This window comes from Struthio camelus, chromosome 24 (genome assembly GCF_040807025.1).
Source record: "Struthio camelus isolate bStrCam1 chromosome 24, bStrCam1.hap1, whole genome shotgun sequence".
Classification (NCBI taxonomy): domain Eukaryota; kingdom Metazoa; phylum Chordata; class Aves; order Struthioniformes; family Struthionidae; genus Struthio; species Struthio camelus.
In genome coordinates this window covers 5,367,078-5,389,934 of record NC_090965.1, presented here as the reverse complement: position 1 = coordinate 5,389,934, position 22,857 = coordinate 5,367,078, and the positions used below count along the sequence as shown (strand labels likewise).

Sequence of the window (22,857 nt, the reverse complement as noted above, 5' to 3'; positions counted from 1 at the left end):
AGTTATCTTTAAGAATGTCCTGTGGTAAACCAGGTGGCAGCTGAAACCCTTTTTGTGTGTTACTTGCAGAGGTCTGTAGAGGGTACTCAAGGCTTTACAAGGCAATATGTAGCTACTGGAACTGTCTCCAAAGTCTTCCTCACCTTCTGTTAATTGCATCTGCCGCCTCCTTAGCAATTGGTGGCAACACTGCTATGGGGCAGATGGGATGCTGGCCCTGCAGCATGCTGTGTCAGCTTCGGGGCTTGTTTTCGGGTCGTTTTTATAAAGCCTTTTCTACTGATATGTTTTTGAGTGGACAAAAAGCAAAGCAGCAATGAACAATTAAACTGCTGGTGATGCTGTAACCCTACTTCCTCTGGTTCTGTAATGAGGTGCATCTTTTTTCCTGTACTACATCGGCAAATATAACAGAAATGAGACACAAAAGCTTTAGAACACAGGCATTTCAGCCAAGTCTCTCTTCTGGGAATGCAGTACAAGATGCAATATCCTGGCATTACCTAAATCGTGGTGACTTAAATCCATTCATGCACTGTCCTGTGTTGATAGTGTCTGACATGCAATAAGCTGAGCCCTACAGCATGCAACAAAAGATGAGAGAGTGAGCTGCAGTGAAAAGGGAGGAAAAAAGAGGGAGCTGCTCCAGGAGCTTGCTGGAATTTCTCCCAAAATTTGGTTGAGCTGTTTGGAAGGAGCAGTTCATCTGAGCTGTCTCTCCGTTTGCCGTTAGATGGAGCTATTGTAGGGTGAGAGATCGCTTAGAGACGTGTTTAGCTCTGCATCAGGGCAAGATTGTACCGCCCTAACTGCCCATGAGCAGGCTTGGGATATTTGAGGAATGCAAAGTGCACCACTTTCTCGATCTCCCTAGCATTTTTCACTATAAAATGTGCATCTAGAATTACTTATTCCTCTTTCCATTTCATTAAGACGTGAGCAATGAGTAGTCCCTTTCTGCCCATTTGCATGAGTTTGTCACTGTGTAATACTGTGCCATAGAGATTGTAAGTCTAGGTCTGAATGAACCAGCTTAAGTAACAAGGCAATAAAGCTATATAAATGGCACCTTCTACCTGAGCGGTTTTATTCTTCTGAAAATTTAGCTGGCACCCACGTGGGTCCGAGCTTGCCTTGTGCAGTGTTACTAGAGGTAGGTGGTCTGTATTGTTATTATTATTACTGTGCTGTACTGTGAATCTGCAGAAGGGGCTGTTTGCCCTATTATGCCCGTATGCCCTATGAGGAGGAGGAAGGATAGCAGCTATTAAACAAACTCTTGTTGTTAGGACTAAGCTGCTACTTTACCCAAATTGAAGTGGTCTTTATATGCTGTGTTCACAGCAGTGTGGCTATGGTGTCAGTGGAAGCAGAGAGGGATGCGCTTTAAAACACAGCCACTGACAGTGGTCTTCTAATCCACAGCGAGAACGTCCGCCCCCGCCTGCCAAGCCACCCCCTGACGAAGAGGAAGAGCAGCATATGGAGAAGATGATAGGGCATGGTGCTTCCTGTGAGGTACGTGGGACTTGATCCAGGATGTTTTATAGGAGCGTGGTTTAAATATGAGCTTTAATAATTTGGGAGGAGCCAAACATGATAGTACCTCCCTTGCGAGTCTGGTTGTGAACGCAAAGTATTCTTTCACTTTGGCGCCGCTGCTGTCACTTGCCATGGGAACTTCCTTTATGTGATTCTTCCAGGGCACCTCTGGTTTAACCTTCAGCCTTACTTTCCTATTCTAGGCTCTAAATTCCCTTAGGAAGAGATTTTTCTGAATCAGGCAGTCACGTTCCAATGTGGGCTACCGCCTTTCTTGTAATGATCCCACCAAATGCATTTTCACTTGAGACAGAAACCCAGGGGACTGTTAGTTTGTGTTTCTTCTTGGCTTCTAGTCGTGGAGCAGATCCATGGGCTTCTGGGTTCCGCTGAGGTGAACAGGGCTTGGCTGCTTAACTTCAGCTGAGATTCTGGCCCAGCATTTGTAAAAGATGGCTTTTGCAGAGGTCCGTGTGTGTATGCACTGCTTTTTGATGAAGCTAAAGCTCTCATGCACTGCTCTGCTGCTCCTGGGCTTCCTATTGCTTATTTTTATTCACCTGCCTGTGAACCTCAGATGTAAGGACTCTGAGAGGCCCTTATCCTGGTGAGGGGGAAACCACAAATGTGTCCTGAAGACTTCTGCTGACACCCAGTAAAACTTTCAAAGCAAAAAATCATCTTGTGGTTTTCCTTGCTTTTCCAAATGTCTGGTGTTTTGGAGTAAGATGCATGTAAAACAAGTAAGGTATCTGCTGCCTCTAGCTGTCAGAGCAGACTGTAGTTCACCAGATGCTTTGCTTTGAATGTGTTGATCTGATGAAGTTCCTCTGAGGCGCAAATGTGTTTGTCATCCTTCAGATATAAGGAAACAGATTTTGCTTTAATAACTCTTTATGTAAAAATCAGCTTTAGAACTCTGATCAGTACATAAACAGTAAAAATTGAAATGTGAAATCGTGGACTGGTCTCTTCCATGCTGTTAAAACAGTTTTCCAGTGTATGGTAACTAGTCACATGGTTGGCTTTGAGCAGAGGAGACCTGGGTAAAGGGTGACCATGTAATTGAAAAGTGGAAGCTGTTGATGAAGATAAACATGAGGGAGGGAAATGTGCATTGGCTGCTTCTGCTGACTTATCTTGCCATATTTAATTATAAAACACTTGCTGTGTTGTCCTGCCATTAAAGGCTTTGGAAACATGATCTGTTAAAGGAAATCTTGCTGGCAAAGAGACTTATGCACTGAGTGAGTGGTTGGGGACATCTTGATTTGCAACTAATTTCATTGGCATAAATTACATGCAGCGTGTAGTGTGCGTAGCTGCCTGGAACTGACCTTCTAGATGTATTGATAAGGCAGTTTTGGTCTGACTGATTGCTTTTCTCTGCATGCTATTTTTGTGCTGCTCAGCTTTTCTGACTGTATCTGGGCTGATGGCCTTTAGTTGATGTCAGAGGGGAGGAGGAGGAAGGCTGGAAAAATCCAGGAAGAAGAATCCTAGTTCTGGCTTGAACTGCTTTATTTTCTTACCCACAGTAGTTAGCTTTGAATCTTGTTCTTTTATCACCTCGCACTGGAGGTAAGAAACTTGTGACAAAATGTTAAGAAAAATGCAGGAGGGGAGAAGCTATTAAGCTTTTTGATATGAAAGCCCTAAGGATTTTTTTCTTTTTGTAGAGCTGAAACTTGCCCATTATGTATCGTTGCAGTACATATTCCCTCTGGGTTGGGCAGGCACAAAGAAGCAGGAATATGCTTGGGGAATGTTGTAGATGTCTTAGGGTGGCATCCTGATCTGCCTTCCTCAAAAGCCATGTTCACATTAGGCCAGGACAGCTGGTCATTGAATGTCCTAGGTTGGGCCAAACGCTAATTTTAAAAGTAGTCTTTTTGTTCTGTTGCCAAGATGGAGCTATCAGTCTAAGCAGATGTGCATAAACAAGAAACTCTTAACTTTTATCATGGAAAAACATTAGAACAAAAAATGCAAAAGAGCTGATTGTTTGTAGGGTGCTTGAGTGCCTTCTTTCACTATCAGTAGAAACCTTCTGGGTTTGTAGCTGAATAAGAGTCTGTGCTGTCAAATTAAACTTCAATTTCATTTGTTTACTATTGGCTCCGTGAGGGAAGTGCAGACAAAAGACAAGGCGCCATGATTATTCTAGCAGATTTGTCTACAGCTTGGAGGAAGGAGAGGAGTAATGTGAGTTACCTTTTAAAAAGCGTCTTTCAAAACGGTGTCCAGTGTTGTGGATTAAGTATACTTTGCAGAGCACGCTCATTAGTAACAGTCTCCTATTTCTAGGCTTTGGTTATAGTGAAGAGATGTTGAATGCAAACCAGTTTATATAAACAAATGAAAGATGAATCAGAAGAAAGTTTTATTTGATCTTATTACACCTGGTTGCTGAACCTGCAAAGCGAGCTTAGCTCTCCAACAAGCAGTGGACTTCATTTTGATGTTTTGAGTGAATTCAAACCTGAAACTTTGATTAAGCCTTAGAAGGACGAGAGATGGGGAAAATAAAGTGTAATCAAGCCTATGAATGCATGCACAAATGTTTACAAAGTAAAAGCTGGGGATTGCGTGTTGCTAGGGAGCTACTGTCTCTGAATGTGTTCAGTGCATTTGAAAGAGGACAGCATGGTAACAGACATCTGCAGGAGTCTTAGGAGTATGCTAATGCCTGGTGTGAGGTCCAAGCTACAACTGTTAAGACAGGCTGCTGCTGTGCAGTATTTTTCCAAGAACTCTGGCAAGAGCCTATATTACCCACTGTTACAGTCTCTGATGTTTTTGTGCCACCATCTGGTCAGAAGTTTTTCCTTCATTTGCTCATTATGAGCTCCTTCACCTGCAAAGGAGCTGGTCTGCTTGGCAGCTCATGCTTGAAGCAGGAAGAATAAATACTTTCTTTGCTGGGCATGGCCCATTTCCTCCCATTGCAAAGCTGATTTAAAAGCCAGCTGGGCTTATGCCGAAGCAGTGCACGGATGTAGGACGTCTGTGCTGCTGACTCCTCTGTGTCCTTCCAAGACGGTTTAAACTGCTTCTAGGGGTCCTGGCTGGATCGCAGCTAGGTAGGTACCAATCTGCCCTTGAAGCAGCTCTGATGCTTTCTCTTTGGGGAAGAAATTGGAGGTGGTGTTTAGTCCGGTGTCTAGACGGTGGCAGTTCCAGGAGTTTGTGCAGAAAGCAAGCCCTCCCTGGGGGGCTGCAGCATTCAGTTGTGGCTCTCCCTGTCTTAGCAGTGGCAGGATCGCTTGCTCCCCAGCCTGCATTTGACCCCGCTGCAGTGGCTGGTGTGCTGGTGGGTGCACAGGGCTCCTGGGATGGGGCCGCCCTGCCTGCCAAGGCCTGGCCAGGATATGGTGCTGGAAGGCAACTCGCCTGCAAGCCCAATGTTGTAACCCCATTGGCACTGGGGAGCAATAGCTCCGGGATGGTACGCCTGGCTCCCTGAGGATGTCGAGTGCCTGGGATCTTCACTGGCAACTGCCTGACCTAGAAGTAGACAACATTTGGATCATCTACAGCAAGACTCATTTGGATCCTGCATCAAAACCACTCACTGTATGCGGATAGCGGCTTTCCAGAGCGGCTTGCTGGAGTTTCTGCCACTGGTCCAAATGAGCTTTAATCTGAAGCTTTGTTGGATTTAAATGAGCGCAATCACTGCTGTATGTCGTGATGTTAAACTCAGTTTATACGGTGTTGCCTGAGGTCTCTTTAGTTCTGAATATGCTATGCATCCTGAGGTTAAAAATGCTAGATCTGACTTCTGAGAAGGTGGGAGGGTTTTGGGGTTTTTTTTTTGCAGCCATGCCCTAATAGGTCCAGCAGCTAAATAGTGAATGACAAAGCAAATTCCAATAGCAACAGTAAGTCTGAGTTGGGATGAGCAGGAATAACGCTCTCAGCTCTTTTTTCCCCCCCCAGGCTGTCTGCAGACCTCGTGCAGTGAAACAGTTGGTTAGTGCTAGAAAGCTGTAAGCAACCTTAAATATTAGGATATCAAGGGGTTTTTCTGTCTTTTTTTGAAGGAGTATTACATTTTGGATCACGCTCTGCAGTGAAGGTGTCGCCTCTGCCAATTCCTTGCCTAAACCATGGCATAAAGAGGCCTTGTGTTTTATTGCAGGGATAAATAGCATTGCTTTGTGGAGCACTACATTATGCTGTATTTCATTAGGCCTCTGTTGCACGAAGGAAGAGCAGGGGAAGTGGAGCTGAGGAAGAGGAGCATCCTTATGAGCTGTTGCTTACAGCAGAAACTAAAAAGCCAGTTGCAGCGGATAGAAAAACAAAAGGTAAGTGACCATCCAAAAAGTATAGTCGTTTGCTTAGACACGTTTAACCAAAATATAGAGGGCGGAGAGGAATTGGAACAAGTGAACTCTGTGGTGGGTGGGGCAGCTGGAGTCTGTATTGCAATTGTTCTGTTTCCTGGTAATCTTCCCTTTTATAAGGGAGAGGGCTAAAAGTGCCTGTACAAAATGTACACAGAGGAAGAGAAACTGCTGTCCTTACAACTGAGAGATTGCAGGGGCCTAATACGTTAATTTAGAAAAATCAACAAGTCTTGTGCGCAGTCAGAATCTCTGCAGAGAGAGGTGGAAGGCTGTATAGTGGTGTTAACGAGCGAGACGAACCAATGCAAGCATGTAAATGAGCTGTATTCTCAATCCAGTTGAATTTGAAGACCTGCTGGCGATGCATGTTTATATCCGCAGATGATTTGCCCTACTATCTCAATCTCAAAATCAGCACACTGCTGTGTATTAAAGCTAATCTGAGATGTAAAGTAACAAAGGAGGAAAATAAACATGTGTAGAGCCAGCCCCTTTTTGCAGCTGATGGAAAATTCGCTGTATGGCCAGGTTAAGTACTGGACTCGACTCTCTTCTCCCAGAGGGACTTCTGTGCTTTACAGAGGATCTGGGAACACCTTGTCTCTCGCGTCTGGCTATCGCTGGGCTTTTTGGCTTTCCTTCAACGACAAGAACAAGAGATTTGGTTTAGATCCCTTGCTTTATTCAAATGTCCTGAGCAGGAATTCGGAAGGATTTAGTTAGGACTCTAAACCTGGAAACCACTTCATCTCAAGGATGAACAGAGGATAACAAGGACTCTGTGATGCCTCACTGGCTCCCCTGTAAGACCTGCAGCTTTTTTTTTTTTAAGCATGCTAGCTTTCATTCCTTGAGTCTTGCTGTATTCCTAGCCAGTATAGGGGGGCACAAAAGGTCAATGTTTTCCCACCAGCCTGCACCAAAGCCACTTGCTGCCTGAGGCAAAGTTGTGATGCTTTTCAGGTTGGTACTTTGCAGTCTCAACTGGGAATAGTCCTTGGGCGACAGCCACTGAATCGAAAACTTTCAGGCTAACTTCTCGGCCTGCAGCTATGGCTAGTTATTCAGTGCAATTTCTGACAGTATCGCTCCTTTTTCTTGTTACCCTGCCCAGGCTTGTTTAATATGAGTAGAGATGTGTTGTCATTACATTCAGGATAAAATATAATTGCAAAGTAATGGATCTGCTTGTTCTTGGTGCACATCTCTTCTCCAAACTCCAGAAGACCCAGGTACTGCAGGCACTCTAGGCCTCATCTCATGGAGGAGTTGAGGGAAGCATCTTTGGCCAAATAAGGAGCCAGAGACTAATCTTAATCTAAATTACAGCAAGAAGGAGAGTAGCTGTGACTTCAGGGTTTGCGGTGCACAGAAAGCCTTACTGTGTTTGTAAGGAAACTAAACAATCCCTTGCCAGTGTTGTGGTGGGAGAAAGCGAAGAATGCAAATAAGTTTTCTCACTTTCCAGGACTATACTTGTTCATTTAATTAAAAAAAAAAAAAAAAGTCCTATGACTAACGCAGTGGAAAAGAGCCTTGGATCTGTTGGTGGTGTGTAGGTGCTCCTAGGGGAAGGGGATGGCATACACCAATGTGTTTTTTTTCTCTTATATTTAAGTGTGATTGGATCATCTTCCATAGCTCTTAGTTTGGTGGTGGAACTGGAGGAAGGGACCCGGTAGGACTGTGGCCCTCTGTTCCTCTTCTCCAGAGGGTACCAGCTGTTTTCCAAAGTGCTCAAAATCAGGAAAGTGCTTCCTGTGGCCAGATTGCAAGTGTGGCCCTGTCCCCAGGTAACAGCTCTCTGCATCCTGCAGGAACAGCAGGGCCCCATATCCATCTTCTACCTGCTTCTGCTCCTCTTTGGGACTTCAGATTTCTTGACCCCAGCAAGAAATGAGAAAATTGTTTAGCACTGGGTTTTTTTGTTTGTTTGTTTTTGCATTGTTTGACCTCATTTTCCCTTGCAGTATCACAGGTTGCTTCTCTCCCTTTCCACAAGATGTTTCTCCACTGCTTTGGAAGTGGGGGTCAGCTTTGAAATCTCCTGCCTTGCTCCACTGGGAACAAAAGCAAATGATTCAGGCTGGGCAGTAGCTGGAGTCAGATGCCAGAAGGGCATGGGGAAGCAGAAGTACCTTAGTCTGAAACGCAAGTATATGTTGATGAAGGAGAGGGAGACGTGTATGGGGAATAGTGTAGTCATTTTGGCAAAGGTTAAACAAGTTTAGGTGCTGTCAGGGACTGAAGACTTAACTAGGGTGTTGGAGAAAATTTCTACCTCTGAATCAGAAGAGTCCTGGTGCGTCGAAGGCAGCAGTCTAGTCCCAGACATGGAGCAGGCTGTGGCATGGCTTTGAACTCCTTGGCCCTCGGTCTCAGAGGCTTGGGTTAGAGATGTTGTTTGAGTTTTGGAGGAGCCTTTGGTGAGGAGGGATGGACTGTGATTCCTATGGGCTGCTGAGAAAGGTTTTGCATGGCAGCTGAAAGGCAGAGTTTCAGGCACACTGTTTTTAATGGCGCCTTTCACATGCGATAGCTGCCTTTGTTCGTCTTGCTGCAAGTAGTCTTGTATCCAGTGACTAGATGAATGTGGTATTATCCGCCTGGCTTTGGTTGCCTTTTGTGTATGTTACAGCAGTGTGCTGTCACATGCTGTAGCACTAGGAAAAGTTGGCCTAATGTTTTGGGCAGAGTATCAGATGTGGTTTGAGCCAAATTCTTTTACATCCCCTTTGGTAAGGGAACTACGTGCGATCTCGAGCGTGAAGTCAGGGCTTTCAGACCTTGTAATGCAACTTGTAAACAGGCCAAGGGTGGCGAGCTGTGTGTGGACTGGTTGGGAGGAGACTGTGCAACTCCTGCTGCCTTTAGAGAAAGACCAGATGCAGGATGAATGGGGAAAATACTTCTGAGTTGTGATGTCTGTCTTACTCCTCAGGAGAGTCATCCACAAATGCTGTCAGCAGTAACCAGCCTCAGGTAGGATTGACTTGGTTCCTTCTGATGCATATTAAAAACTAATGTTTGTTGTGGTTCTGTCGTGCTGCTTTGATAGCAAGTCCAATATGAAGTTCCTACCTTGCCCTTCCTCCTGCCAGAGTTTTTCTCTGTGGTTGTCCTGATTCAACCAGCTATATGACTGCGCTCTAAACCAGATCTCTGAAATGACCCAATAATAAAACACGTGCTGTAGAGAGATCGGGAAAACAGAGCTTTTCATGGAGCTAGAGTATGGTCTTGGAAGCATGGGATGGCTATCAGTAGAGGCAGTCTGTGGGGAGACATGGGTACGAACAAAAGGTGCAGTGATTAGAAACCTCTTGGTTTGCCATCAGAGGAATAATAATGTAGAAGCACAGCCTACGTCCCTTCCCTTAGGTTTTACCATGGTTGGAGGACAGGCCCTTTTTCCATGTCTTTGATCCAAGCCTGCACTTGTGCTCTCATGATATTTTGAGAAGCTTCTGTGCAGACTTAACAGTAGTGGTGATATCTCTTTGCAACTAGGACAATGCTTTATTGCCCTTTCTTGAAGGGGGAATAGGGGAGGGAGTACAAATGATCGCAAGTTCAGGTAGCTTTTGATGGATAAGCTCTGTCCAAAACAAATGAGATGAGACTAAAACGTGCACACTGTAAACTTCTGAATTTTACAGTGAAGTACAGTGAAGCCAATGAGCCTTTGTGCTTCTCTTTTACTGCAGTTGAAGGTTATTTTTGCACCGCTCAAGTAACACTCTGCAGGCTGGTATCCTTCTCTTTTCTGGCCTTTTGTGCCACCAGACATGGATTTGCATGCTCATCTTTTCCCAAATTTTGGCATCGCATAGCATGGGAAGCCTTTTCTAGATGAAGATTGAGGCCAACATATGCCCTCACTAGTTCTAAGGTTGGGGATCTTTGGCAGAAAACAGCTGCAATAACAGCTTGATTCTTATAATCCAGGGGCGTGAAGCAAAATCCTACTGGTGATATATAGGGAGACAGGTTTGCCCAAGGCAGCGTAGTTGAGGCTTAGTGTTACAAGTTTGGGGAAGCACTTCGTATCTGGAATCATCAAACTGCTGGCTGCGGAGCTCCGAATCAAATCTGCCCTGGGAAGCAGACAGTCCATACCTGGAAACATGCTCCTGATCCCATTAGACATTGAAAGCAACCCCTCCTGTAGCCAAAGCTTGTAGTAGGAGTTGGCTTAAAAGTTAGGCACAGCCAGATGTCTGTGCTCGGGTGTAGCAGTAGCTACAGGAGTTGAACAGAAGTCCCTACAGAAGAATGCATGTTAAGGATGAACTCAGTTTCTGGATGAAGAGGTGTGACCGAAGGAGGATGCTTTCACAGGTAGAGAGATAATGAGCACCCAAACCCTCCGCATTGCTGCCCTATGCGCCTCCATGTTAAAGGAATGAGATTGCTCTTTCCCTCCTACATGCGTTCTCCTGCCTGCAGCTTTCAGGACAGCCTATATTACATGCTCTGAAATGCCTCCTTCAGGATGGTCCTCGCATCCTCTGTGCGAGGGTTGTTACCCTTGCTTCAGCTGTTCCTTCTCTGGCAGCTCCCTTGTGCTTCCGAGTCTTTCTCCATTGGCTCAAGAGGATGAATGGGTGACTGATTTCTGCCCAACAGGAGCCCTTTTGTAAGTCTCTGGAGCTGGATTTGGAGCACTTTGTTCTGTCTGGGCTGAAGCGTTCCAGCACGTGGCATAAACTTTCACCAGCCGCCTTTCTGCCTTCAGCAGAAATGTCATTAAATGTTAATCTGGAGCGTGGAAGAAATGATCTCTAAGGAAAGAAAGAGGTTGAGAAGAAGGGCTATTGAAGGGGGACAGCTTTGGCAACTTCAGTTTAAGGTGACTGTCCAGTCAATGCGGTGTCCCTCTTCCTGGACCACTAGCATTTCTCATTAGTACTGATCTGTCCTGCGAATGCAGCATGTCTGAGCTGCTCTAAGGTTTCTCTCTGGCGTTGCACCTTCGTATCTTTATGCAAAGGAGCTGAACGTAGTCTGGTGCTGAGATCGTCTGACAACGTGCTGCTGCTGGCGCTCCCCAGCCAGCGTTAGGAGTGATGCAGATGAGATTTCCAAGTGACACCTGCCTGTAGAGGCTGTACCTTTAGTTACAGAACTAGTGGTATATGTGTCCGTACAAGATTAGAAAAAACCAACTACCGCACTGTCCTGGAATCTTTTAACCCATAAGATACAGAATGAAATAAGACCTAGGGTCACTTGATACCAGCACAAAGCCGAGTCCGTCAGTGCGCTGCCCTCTGTTAACCTCCGTCCTGACTTGCCTTGTTCCCGGCCCAGCTGCCAACTGAGCAAGCTGCTTTCTGCATTTCTGTGGAGTAAACAAATGTCTGCGAGGGACTAGCTTACGCCCACAGTAACGCGGGGCACATAAGACCCTCGGATCTGAATTGGCTTGCAAAGAGAAATGACTAATTCAGAGCCCTTTACTGCCTTGTTTCTGGTGTGAGGACATACCGCAAAAACACATGCGTGTTGGTGTGCGAGAATGACCTGGTGAAACCTCGTTAGAGAAAGGATGCCTGGAACGAGTGAGTTCATCTCACTTCTGTTGCCAATAGGCTGCTTTTAGTTAAAGATACACTAATGAATTTTATTTTGCCTCACTTATTGAAATGAAGATGCCTTTGCCTGAGCTCCTGCAAGCTGCTGTCCCAGAAACCAAGCAATTTCCTCTTCACCTCGGAATATCTTCCTTGCGTTTCTGGGCCGCGTTGCCAGGGTGCTTTGCTTTACCGCTCCTTTGCAGTGTGTGTGCTTGTCCTCAGATTGAAGGGTATTTCTCCAGCACTAAATGGCAGTGGTTAAAATTTACAAGCAGTCATGGACAGGTGTATGAATCCTTGATGAACAACAGTTGTATTTCTCAGCTCTTTGGAGTTTTCCTTTAGCAGTTAGAAAGCATGCATGTAACGCGCCTAGGGCGAGCATACATCTGTCTGTGCACGTGCTTGGCAATTGGGATCAGTCAATTATTCATGATTTATCCAGGGCCCTGGTACCTGATATTAAAGATGTTAGTGCAGCAGTAGCTGCGCAACAGTGTCATGTTTCTGGGACAGTCGGTACTGCACACAGCTTGCTGCGTTAATAGATCAGACCGTTCTGCCTTCAGTGCTTAGCTTCTAGGAGAGAGACTTTTTGATCAAGATTTTTGTTACGTAAACTGTTTATTCCTCTCCCCTGAGGAAGGAGGAGAGGTTAAACTCTGAAACCGCTAGGGAGAAAAGCTGTGTGGGTTTTTTTTTTTTTTTTTGGGGGGGGGGGGGGGGAAGGATTTTGGAACTTGCAGGTTGATTGCAGGCCAGGAGTTTTCCCACCCTGCAGCTTGTGCCAGAAGTAGGGAGCACTGCTCTAAATAACACTTGGCCTTTATGGAAATGTATCAAATGTTCCAGGAGCCTCTGTCTGTGCTTCTCCTACCTCACTTGCTCTCTCTGCAGGATATAGTTAGCACTTCTCTTAGCCTTATATAGCAAGGCCTGATAGTTAGTGTTAACAGGAATAAAACAACAAGGAGAGCTGCCAGATTGCATAAATCAGGCCAGTGTTTGGAATTTCATAAATGCCACGACTTTGGGTACAAGTTGAATGCTCGGAACAATACTGAACTGTTCTCGCTTTATCTCTCCCTCCCTCGCCGAGGGAGGGCAGGGGGAGAGCTGGAATTTTGCTGCTGCTTCCATGTTTTTAATTTTTTTCCTGTTTTCCTCCCCTCGAAGACCACAGGAGGAGCAGTGGCAGCCGCAGCCAAGACTCTGCAGACGGCCAGGACGTCCAGGTTCCCGAGCAGTTTTCAGGGTTGCTTCATGGTTCTTCCCCCATCTGTGAAATAAGTGAGGACCCTTTCAGGCTCGTTTCTTCCGTGGAGAAAGGAGCTGCCGAAAGTACGAGCCACCCACCTGCTATGCAGCTGGAGGATGCTGACTTGCCTGCCCCTGCATCAGTACGGACCAGCTCTCCCGACCAAAACCCACAAGTGGTCTACGCAACCGTCCAGCACACGCACGTCCACCGGGCGGATCCTGAAACTCTAGTCACACCCCACGTGCTACAGCACCCCGGCTGTGCCGAGGACGAAGGGGACAGAGGTGGCGCTGTGGGCCGAGCCCACCCGGGGAGCAAGCCCAAAGCCGAGCTCAAACTCAGCCGCAGCTTGTCCAAATCGGACTCTGATCTTCTGACCTGTTCTCCGACAGAGGACGATGCCATGGGGAGCCGGAGCGAATCGCTCTCCAATTGCAGCACTGGGAAGAAGAGGCTGGAGAAGTCCCCATCCTTCGCTTCGGAGTGGGATGAGGTAAGGCTGACCTTACTTAAAAATTTTAGTGCCAGGAATGAATCTGAACAGCAGGAGCTCTTGTGTAACAAGTTGGCCTTTGGAGGGGGTCCTAGGTGGTTTTCATTACTTCTATTAACTCACGTCTCATGAACAGGCAAATGCTGATGTGTGAGAGTCTTTTAAGGTGCTAAATGACAAGAGAGAGGCTTGTTTGGAGTGAGGGAGAAGTAGAACTGCAAAAAGGGAGGGACTTTTCAAAGTTTGGTTTTTTGTTTATTTTAAACTACTGAGACACAGGGCTTGATTTTTTTGAAGATAAGCCAAAGAGCAGCTTTACATCCCCAAAACTGGGGAGAGTTGATAGCAATACTCGTCGTGTATCAACGTTGACCTCCTCTCCCCAGTTCTTTCCCTGTAGACTATCCCCGCATCGAGAGGAGAGGTTTTTGTTTCTGGGTCCCTGCTGCTGGGGTGGAAGTAGTGTCCTGGGTCCATGGGGATGGAAAGAATAGAGCAATTAAGTTTTGTTTATTTAATAGTTCCTCTTTCTCTCTTTGCATATTTATACCTGAAGCTTGTTTAAAAATCAATTTGTTATAGTACAGGGAGGCTCATGGATAGTTAAATATTTCATGCTCAGAAAGTTGGCCCTAGTGAAGCACTCGGGCGAGATTAAGCGTCCCTCTGAAATTCGGCGCCGCAGCTTTGCTGCAGCATTCTTTGGGGATGATTCCCTGCTGGTAGAGCAGCGGCGCTGCCCAAGAGATAAGCACAGATGAACGACTCTTTGCACGCTGAAAGGAAGTGAAGACCCTGGCGGAGCGCTGGGTTCGTGGAGGTTGCGTGTGCCAAGCTTGTGAACCCAGGGCAATCCGTACCTCGTGGGACACTTGGGTCCCTTTGCTCGCCTGCCCGAGGCTCAGCTGCCTCTGAGCCTGGCTCAGAGACAAAAATCTTCCCTTGGGGAAAGTGGAGGTATTCAGAGAAGGCTTCGAGGGCAGTGGGAATCCCTCCGCAGTGTGAGCGCGCAGGTAGCTGTAGCTGTAGAGCCCATCCCTCAGTTCGGATGCTCCCTCTCGCTCCCCGTGGTGCTTCAGGGGTGCCCGATGCATATTTTCCCTCTGTAGCTGTTTTGGCTAGAGAGGCTTTGCTCCTGACAACCTGGCTCAGTGGTGCCGCAACTGTTAGGGAAAGATTCTGGAGCAGAGCGCTTGTTTGAAAGGATCAGTTAATTTTTGCTCTGCTTTCCGTACCAAAGTGTTTATGACAAACATGGAAAAGGAAGGAGCCTTTGGCTTTACGGTGCTGCATGATTTTACTAGTAGCAAAGGTCAGGTCTTAGCGCGTCTGTGCTTCCTCTGCTCGGAGAAACGAACCTGCAAATCTGCTTCCTACTTGTAAACAAAAAACATCATTTCCCCCCTTGCGTCAACCTAACAAGCCGCAAGAGGAAAATCAGCTTTTCCTTTGTGCTGTGTTAAGGTGAGGAAATTGGAGAAAGAATGTGAAATAATCGCATCTGTCTACACTTGAGCAGGTCTTACTTGAAAAACCTTTTAAAAAAAGCTTTAAAAACCTGATGGCTTTGTCTCCCCGGTTGCTGGTGTAATTGAAATGTTTTGTGGAACTGTTTTTAATCTGGCAGTAGCATCCTGTGGCTAGAGCACAATTTGGCTTGGGGTCGCCTGGCTGTCGCTGTTTGGAAGATTTTGGACAAGTGAATCTCCTCTTTGCCTTAGTTTCCCAAATCTGTAAGATGGTGACACTTTCTTTTCGTAGCATGTTTTGTCTCACATTGAAAAACATGATATCGAGTTAGAAGTAAAGGGAACAAACCACCAGCTATGATGATTCACTGGCTTTAGCTTGATTTTTGCCTTTTAATTTCCAAAGCCTTTGTATGGGAGTATTTGGGGTCTCATCCTGCCTCCTGGTGCACGTGCAGCCGTTGCCGCCTCTGCTGTTGGCAGGAGGGACCCAGCTCACAGGGAAGAGCACTCTTGCATAGAAGCAGTATAGAGGGGAGTTGCTACCAGTTAGTTCTATGGTCAGGCCAGTTCGTGTGATTAAAATACCATGAAGCGGACTCCTGTGGTTGCTGGTAAGAAATGGTAGAGATGCACCTGCAGGTTTTGGGGTTTTTTTCCTGCAATTAGTATGTGCAGAAAGGGGCAGATCTGCCTGGTCGTAATGGCAACAATGAGATTTAAACATAAATGTAGCGTTGTTCTTGGAGGTTTAATTAGTTCCCTGAATGGGATAATGCAGCTGCTCTGAATAAAATGCAATGTGCAGCCTCTGAATGTATCAGGCTAATATAAAACCTTGTTGAACCACCCCTGTAAGCAATGATTTGGCTCTTCCTCTGTGTTAAGGGGAAACAATGGCAGATTTATGTGCGTTATTCTGTTAATTTTAATAGTATTTACGCAGGCAATGGAGGAGGAAGCTGATCCCTGTGTGTGCAGCTCTGTGCAACGCAGCTGCAGCAAACGAGTGGAGGAGTTTGCTCCCGGGCCAGCAGTAGGTGTGTCTGGTCGGGGAGCCGGGGCTTTGGGGACCTGTTTATGTCCGTGGACAGATGGGATCTGTGGCAGAGGCCACGCTAGTATCGCTCTGGGCCGCCGGTGACTGCTAACCCAGCCTCGCTGACCAAAGCAAGCAGGAAAATCCACAGCTTGCAAGCGACGGCTCACCTCCCTTTCCCAGCCGAGCGCTGCGAATGCCCTTTGTTGGAAGTGGAAGGTGCTGCCGGCTTTGCCAAAAGGGTGGGAGGGGGAAGAAATGATTCACTTGGCCGCGCTCGGCTCTATTCCCAGTTGCAGCGAAGAGCAGCTCCCCCGCTCCCGGCCCGGAGAGCGCGTGCCGGCGAGGCTGCGCTGGGCTCCCCGCTCGGCTCCTGACCCAGCGCTCGGTCCTAGGAGTGAGCGCCGCCGCGCGCGCCGTCCCCCTCGGGGATAAACCCTTTGCAAGCGAGGCAGAGACGTCATCGAAGCACGTAGCGAGGTGGTGTCCAGGGAGGGGGGTGAGGACTGAAAACGCTTGCTCCTCCGGCCCGGTGGAAAGCGAGGTGGGGGAGAGGAGACCTGTGAGGACGTGGAGCTTCCAGGCAGTGTAAATACTTGAATCCCTCCTAACTTGGCTCAGGGCTAAAGTGATACATTTGTTTTTTTGTAACGGGCTCATAAATATTTAGCAGCTGTGAGATGAGCACGCAGCAGCCACGGCTTGCTATGAATTTTGCGGAGGAGAACGAACCGGGTTTGCATGGCTGAGCGTGCAGGGGGAGCGCCCCGCGCAGCCGGCCCGGCCTCCGGTGTGGATTAACCCGCACGTCTGCCCTGCCCTGCCCTCCTCCTCCTCCGGGCGCCAGCTCCGGACCCTGCTCGCGGCACATCCGTCCGAGCTCGTGCAGCGCGGTCCTGCTGTCAGCGGGCAGACCTTGTGCTGCAAAAACCGGTCCGGATGCTTCTTGGCTGATGTGAGCCCTCCTGTCTGTTAACATGTGGGTCCAGAAGGGGCTGAGCTGATTTCTCTCTCCTGATTATTAACTATTTCAAGTCCTTTTGGATGAAAGGCAACATACACATAATATGAGTACTTCACTGTTTAACTAAAGCTAAGGGAATATGCAACAACTCTGCTTTATTCTAAGCCCGTATTGCCTGACTCACTCCTGGACAGGTTTAGGTTTTGGAAGGATCCCTTATCCCCTTCCCCCAGCTTAGGATGCCCCCCCCCCGCATCTACTAAATCTACTTGTCTGTGCTGAGAGACTGACCAAGATGAAGCAGGACTTTATCACGGTCACTTACTGCACTGCCACGAGTCTGTTGGGCAAGAAACTTCCTGACAGTGAGAGTAATTAGTCCGGGATGCGGTCTCCCAAGGGAAGCGCTGCAAGGGGGATCGCTGGTCTCGAGTAGCTGCTGTAAAATATTCCTCTAGAAACTGCAGTGGCAAGAGGAAAAAAATAGGATGATGACAAACACTTGCCGTCCCCGAGATGCTGTCAAGTTCATAAAATAAAAATACAGCTCTTTGAAAGCTGTATTGTATGCAACCGTTCTCCTTGCAGGAAGGAGTGAGGTGGTGATGTGAACACTGCTAAATGCAAACATCAGATAAATGGGATCTGTTTGTCTGTAGACTTTCCCAGTGGAGAAAGTGGAGATGTTTTGCCTAAGCCCAACACTAAAACGTTGGGAACCGTCTTGGCTCGGCTTCAAGAATTTAGTGCCTTTTGTAATAGGAAGGTTTCCTATGCGCTACTGCAGTGAGCTCCGTTGTGTCACTTTGCACCCCGAGTTTCTGCCTGCGCAGCGTAAAGACGGCAGCACCTCCTGAGGAACGCAGCTGGGTTCCCCGTGCCGGGACGTGGGGGTCCCCGCTGCCCCGCGCTGAGGCCGATTCACTGCCAGGACTGCCGTGCGCGCCTCGTGCCCGATACAAAGCACCCGGCTTCCACCGCCCTCCTGGCAGCTACTAGTTTGACGCAGAGCACGTGGCAGCCTGTCCGGACAAACAGAAAATAGTCAAAGTCGTGGAAATCTTACAGGTTTGCGTCAAACTTTGTCTCAAATGGGTTTGAGGTCAGCATCACTTAACATCTGGAATGCTGCAAGCCAAGTTCCTGTATGCCTAGAAATATATATATTTTTCTTCTTTCTTTCTTTTTTTGTAAGACTCATTTTTAATGGGGAGGCTGGGTGCCTTAAAAGCTCTTGGTGGGAGGGCCGTTTCTTTACGTGAAGGAATCCAAAGCCTTGACAAAGTGCAGGCTTGGCTGATTGGGAATATTGAGTTATCCCATGCTGAGCCTAATCGGCTTGTGATGGTGTGGACGGTCATGGCGCGGTTATGTTCGTGATATCCGCGTGGTCCAGGAGGTGCATCTGTGAGTTTGATGTCACTAGCCCTTATCCGCTTCCAAGCTTTGAGCAGAAACGTCTAGTGTCGAGGCGCAGCATGGTGACGTTTGCGTTAGCTGCTCTTCTGGGTCGTAGGTGTCAGTGAGAAAAATGATCTGTTAAGTGTTCGGGGCAAAGAAAGAGCCGTGCTACTGAGAATGAGCCTCAGACCCAGCTCCTGACATTGCTTAATCCTCCAGGTTCAGCTCTCTGCTCTCCAGTAAGTGGCTCCAACGCTGAATTTGTAATGAACTCTGTGCTAAGAGGTTCCTGCATCAGCATGGCAAAGTGAGGTGGCTGCTTTGTGTTCTGTCGTCAGCTCTTTTAGAAAGAGATTAAACCTCCTTCAGAAGGAACTGAGAACTGAATAAAACATGCTTTTTATTTTAGTTTTCTTTAGAAAAAGGAAATACACGAGCTATCACTTTGATTTCCCCCCCCCCGAGTAAATTAACTGATGAGTTAATGAATATTTTGTATCTAATTATGGCACTGGACAGCCATCATCCTGCCTCTTCTATAAAAAAAGAACAACTGTAACACTGCTCTTTCACCACCGACTCAGAAGGAGACCTTTCCCATTTGCAGTATCTAGGGATGTGTTATTGCACAGGCTGTTGATCCATTTTGGGGTCTTAATGTCACATGAGGATCAATGCGAGGAGAAAACTGCACATCTGTAGTGTCCACCCTCAAAGATTTTTGAAGACCTGGAGACCAAGGTGTTAGAGGTTGTTGTGTCTAGTGGGGTAGCTTTAAATACTTGAGCTCCATTAACCTTGTCAGGACTGCTCGGGTGCTTAAGTACCTCCTGGAATTAGTGCCTTAATTACACTCTTACAGCTGAGGATTAAGAACATTTGCCTTGAAATGTGAAACTTCCATGAAAGCTCTTGCTGCAAAAGCTGCCGCTTCCAGAAAGCAACACCCAGAAGTTGAAATTCTGAGCAGCAAGCTGCTGTCGAAAGAAAATGCAAATATTTCCCTTGCTATTCAGGGAGAGAACTGCTATTTTTGTGCTTAGTGAAATTGCATCTTGTAAAGTTCGGTGTTTTTTGTTCTGACAAGCTCCTGCGGCTTACCTGCCGGGTAGCCGCTCCCTGATGGCCCAAGCTGTAGATTAAAATACTAGTGTTCTAAGTGAAAAATTGAGTTGAGAGCATGATGTGTTCAGCCTCTCCATGTTAATACCACCTGGAGAGAAAAGCTTCACGTCACATCCCTGGCTCGGACTGGGGTGTCTGCGCTGGCGTGCTGTCCTGCGCGCTCCTGGTTGCCACTCTTTTGGTGTCAGTAAACCTCCTTTTCTTGCAGGTTGCCGGACTCCCTTCTTCCTTGCCAGCAGCCCAGGCCACCTAAAAACTTAAATATCGGAACCAAAAAAATAAATTTGTGCTCAAACGCTCTGTTTGCCCTGTTTTCGGATTGTGCATCCAGCCGTGCTTTTCAGCTTCTGTTGCTTGCTTTGAACTGGACTTAATTTTGAAGGATTAATTCCAATTTTCCCTTTGTCTGTTTGAAATGTTGAAAAGAGTTCCAGTTTTTTGCTTAAAGAAAAAAGTAAATGTGCCAGTATCTTTATTCTGGTTTCTGCTATTTTAACCAAGTGTGTCCTTCAGGATCTTAATTCACTTAATTATTGGGCTGATTACTCTATTATCTCCAGATCACAAGATTTCCTTTTGGTTTCCCTGTACTAAGGTCAGGAATTCTTACATCATTCTCAGTGTCGAATCTTTTCCTTTTCCCTTTGCCTCCAATAGCAAGATTTCCTCCAGCCTGATTAACTTTTCTTTTGGTGTGGAGTTTTTTCCGTGTTTCGCTTCCATAATGCAGGTTTGCCACATATCTATTGCAAACGGCTGGTTTATTAATTGTATACTGATAATGAAGTAAGCAGTCCAAGCCAAACGAAGATGACTTCTTGTGTCGGTAAAAACAATTGGAGTTCTCGTCTTATTCTTGTGTTTTAACAGCAAGGTTTAGACATAACAGGAACCTTTATTTGCCAGTTCTTTGGATTGTATCGGTTCATCTGGAACTAGACAGGCATCTGGGGTACCTCCCCTAAGGCAGATTTTAAAAATACAATGGGACATTGCAGCTTATCAGCTACCATATACATGGAAGAACTCTTCCATCCATGCATTCAGAAGGATTCGCAATCATGCCCCAAATACAGATCTAAACGCACAATGACTTCTTTCTCCTCTTAATTACAGGTCACCCATTACAGGCTGAATGTGTATCTAAATTAGTGTGCGTGCATGCTGTGCACTATAATAACGTAACAATTTCAGTCCACTATTGCTATGCATTTCTTTAAACTTTTTTAACAGTATATTAATGCAATATTGCTTTCACTTCATTGATGCTAGTTATTCGGGCTCTGATAGTCATTTTAGTTATGTAACCATCTTGTGATCACTAGTGTTTTCAGGACTTTTTCAAGAAAGAAATGTCCAGCTTCGATGTCTTTACTAAATTTGGTCTTTCATTATGTTCTCTTCTCTCTTGGCATCTTCAAACACTTCAGAAATTAAAAAGAATACATATATCTATATAGATATCTACATAAAAATAGTGGTTTTGTAGCTGTATCCAAAGACTCCAAAGCAGACATAGCTGTGCCGTGTTGCAGGCTGGAGACAGCCTTTGCTCAGAGAACTTCATAAACTGTTTTCAGCTTTAACTGTTTTCAGTGTTTTTAGATGTGAGAGTATCAAAATGCAGGTAGAAACTGTAAATTGCTTTGTTCTGAAGATATTTTTTTCCCTCCCTCTTTTTTATTGCGAGTTCAAAATAACCAGTGTTCAACCATTGCAGTGTGTTGAGCAGATGCAGTCTCGTTTGGTCATCTTTCTTGTCATTTTAGTGTTGAATATTGCTGGATTGGGACCCAGTCTGTGCTGGGTACCGTTCGCAAAATACCATTGATATTTAGTGAGGTCACACTGGTGCTGAAAATACAGATTTATAATATACATTCCTTTCCGTTGGTACATTTGAGATTTGTACAAAACCACAGACTGGAGAGTGGTATGAACCAACAGGCCCCTGATCCAAACAGGGTTCTTGGAGAGCATATTAAGCCAGAACATGTGAGCACCTCTATCACTAATGAGCGGAATGTGTTGAAAAAACAATTAATGAAATTACAGAGTCCACACACTGTGTGTGGAAGGCGTGTGCTGCTGGAGGAGGAGGAGGAGGAGGAGGAGGTGTGTGAGCTTTAAAGTCTGTTAGGTATTGAAATCTCTGAAACAATTGACTTGTTTTTGTGACTTACCTTTGGGTTAATAAAAAGAGCACTGGACTTTCAGGCTTTCAGTGTTTGTTATGCTGAGCTCATAGTGCAGGCTGCTGTCTTTTGTATATGCAGAATAAACTGAGCAATGAAATATGAGGCTTCCGCTCCGTGGAGCGGTGATGTCGAGAATGTAAGCCGAAGCATCATAAACTAAGCTAGAAGAGCGGTTTATATGCTGTCGCCACTCTAGAAATGAGATTCATGGTCCAGACCCAGATTTCCCAGGACTGCATTTGCAGACTGCGCACAGGAGCCAGCAGGTATCCTCCCAGGTCCTTCTGCCATGAACACACCACATTAATATTGCAACTTCACCCCTCTCGGAGATCCTGGTGGGTGCTGGGATCCAGCTCTGAGGAGGTACCCCGTCGGGGTCTGACCAGCCTCCCTGCCGCGTTCAGGGACGGAAATATCACTGAACGACTTCATAAACCAAGGGCATTTCTAGGGGAAAAGGCTTAGATCTCTTGCGCTTTGTGTTAGCTGGGGAAGCAGCCTGGTGGGTGCAGCGGAGAGGACATCATACTTGTTGGGAGCAGCCCCTCCTACGCTGTCTCCCAAGCGAGTGTCTCCATGCAGGATCTGTTAGGCTTGCCAACTGCGCCAGTCCTGGTGGTATTTTGAGCCTGCTTTGCCTTGGCTCTTGGAAAAGTTGCATTTCTTTCTCTTGGATTTGGCCCCTCTATTGTTATCTTTGCTATTGTCACTTCAAGCTTCAGTTATTGTGAATCTGCAGAACGACCCTGGGCACCTTGTCCTGCCTCGCTTTGCTGAGCTGCGTGCTGGAAAAGTAATGTAGCAAGCGCTTAGAAATGCAGCTAGTAAATGTGAATACACTCAAGGTGGTGGACTTCAGTGTAGCAGCTGCGGAAGGTTTTCTCTGAGGAATCTTTTCATGTTGTGTTTCTCAAACATGAAGTGAGAAGCAGGAGTTGCGGAGCCAATGCAATTACTGCCGCATCGAGAAGCGTGGAAAATAGAAAAGCATCAGCTAAGAGGCGTTCTTGCCACTTACGGGACTTGTGGTGCTTGTGGTGTAAATTGAGGGGATATTACTTTGGAGAAGCTCTAAAAAGCTAGTTACAAGCATCCAGCCTGTCAGCCCTGCACAGGGTGCTGGCATTTAGCACCTTTGTGCAACTGCTACTTGAATCACTTGCTCTGTTGACCTCACCTATCTCTTCCAGGTCTTCTCCTGCATCTCCGGAGAGGTGATTCCCCTGGTCAGCAATCAAAAGAACAAATCATAAAACTTGGTCAAACAGCTCTGCTTTCTCTTTCTCCCAGCAACCCCAATATTGCTCGTTTCCTGGAAAATCCATAAAACAGCTGGAAATGACTGGTACAGTCTCATGTTCAATTACAGTCACCTCCTAAATGCCTGAAACAAACTTTCAACTGTGTTATCAAAGTATGGAGAGGTAG

At 46.4% G+C, this 22,857-nt stretch overlaps 1 protein-coding gene across 10 annotated transcripts in view; it reads left to right on the top strand.

Moving 5' to 3' along the window:
* Nucleotides 1-22,857, top strand: part of ANKS1A (ankyrin repeat and sterile alpha motif domain containing 1A) — a 114,825-nt gene that overhangs the window by 42,796 nt on the left and 49,172 nt on the right. For all 10 annotated transcript variants that reach the window (XM_068918319.1, XM_068918317.1, XM_068918318.1 and 7 more), the window contains 3 exons: nucleotides 1,426-1,518; nucleotides 5,738-5,855; nucleotides 12,653-13,230. In XM_068918319.1, coding sequence (XP_068774420.1) covers nucleotides 1,426-1,518; nucleotides 5,738-5,855; nucleotides 12,653-13,230 — 789 coding nt within the window. The remainder of the gene's footprint in view (nucleotides 1-1,425; nucleotides 1,519-5,737; nucleotides 5,856-12,652; nucleotides 13,231-22,857) is intronic.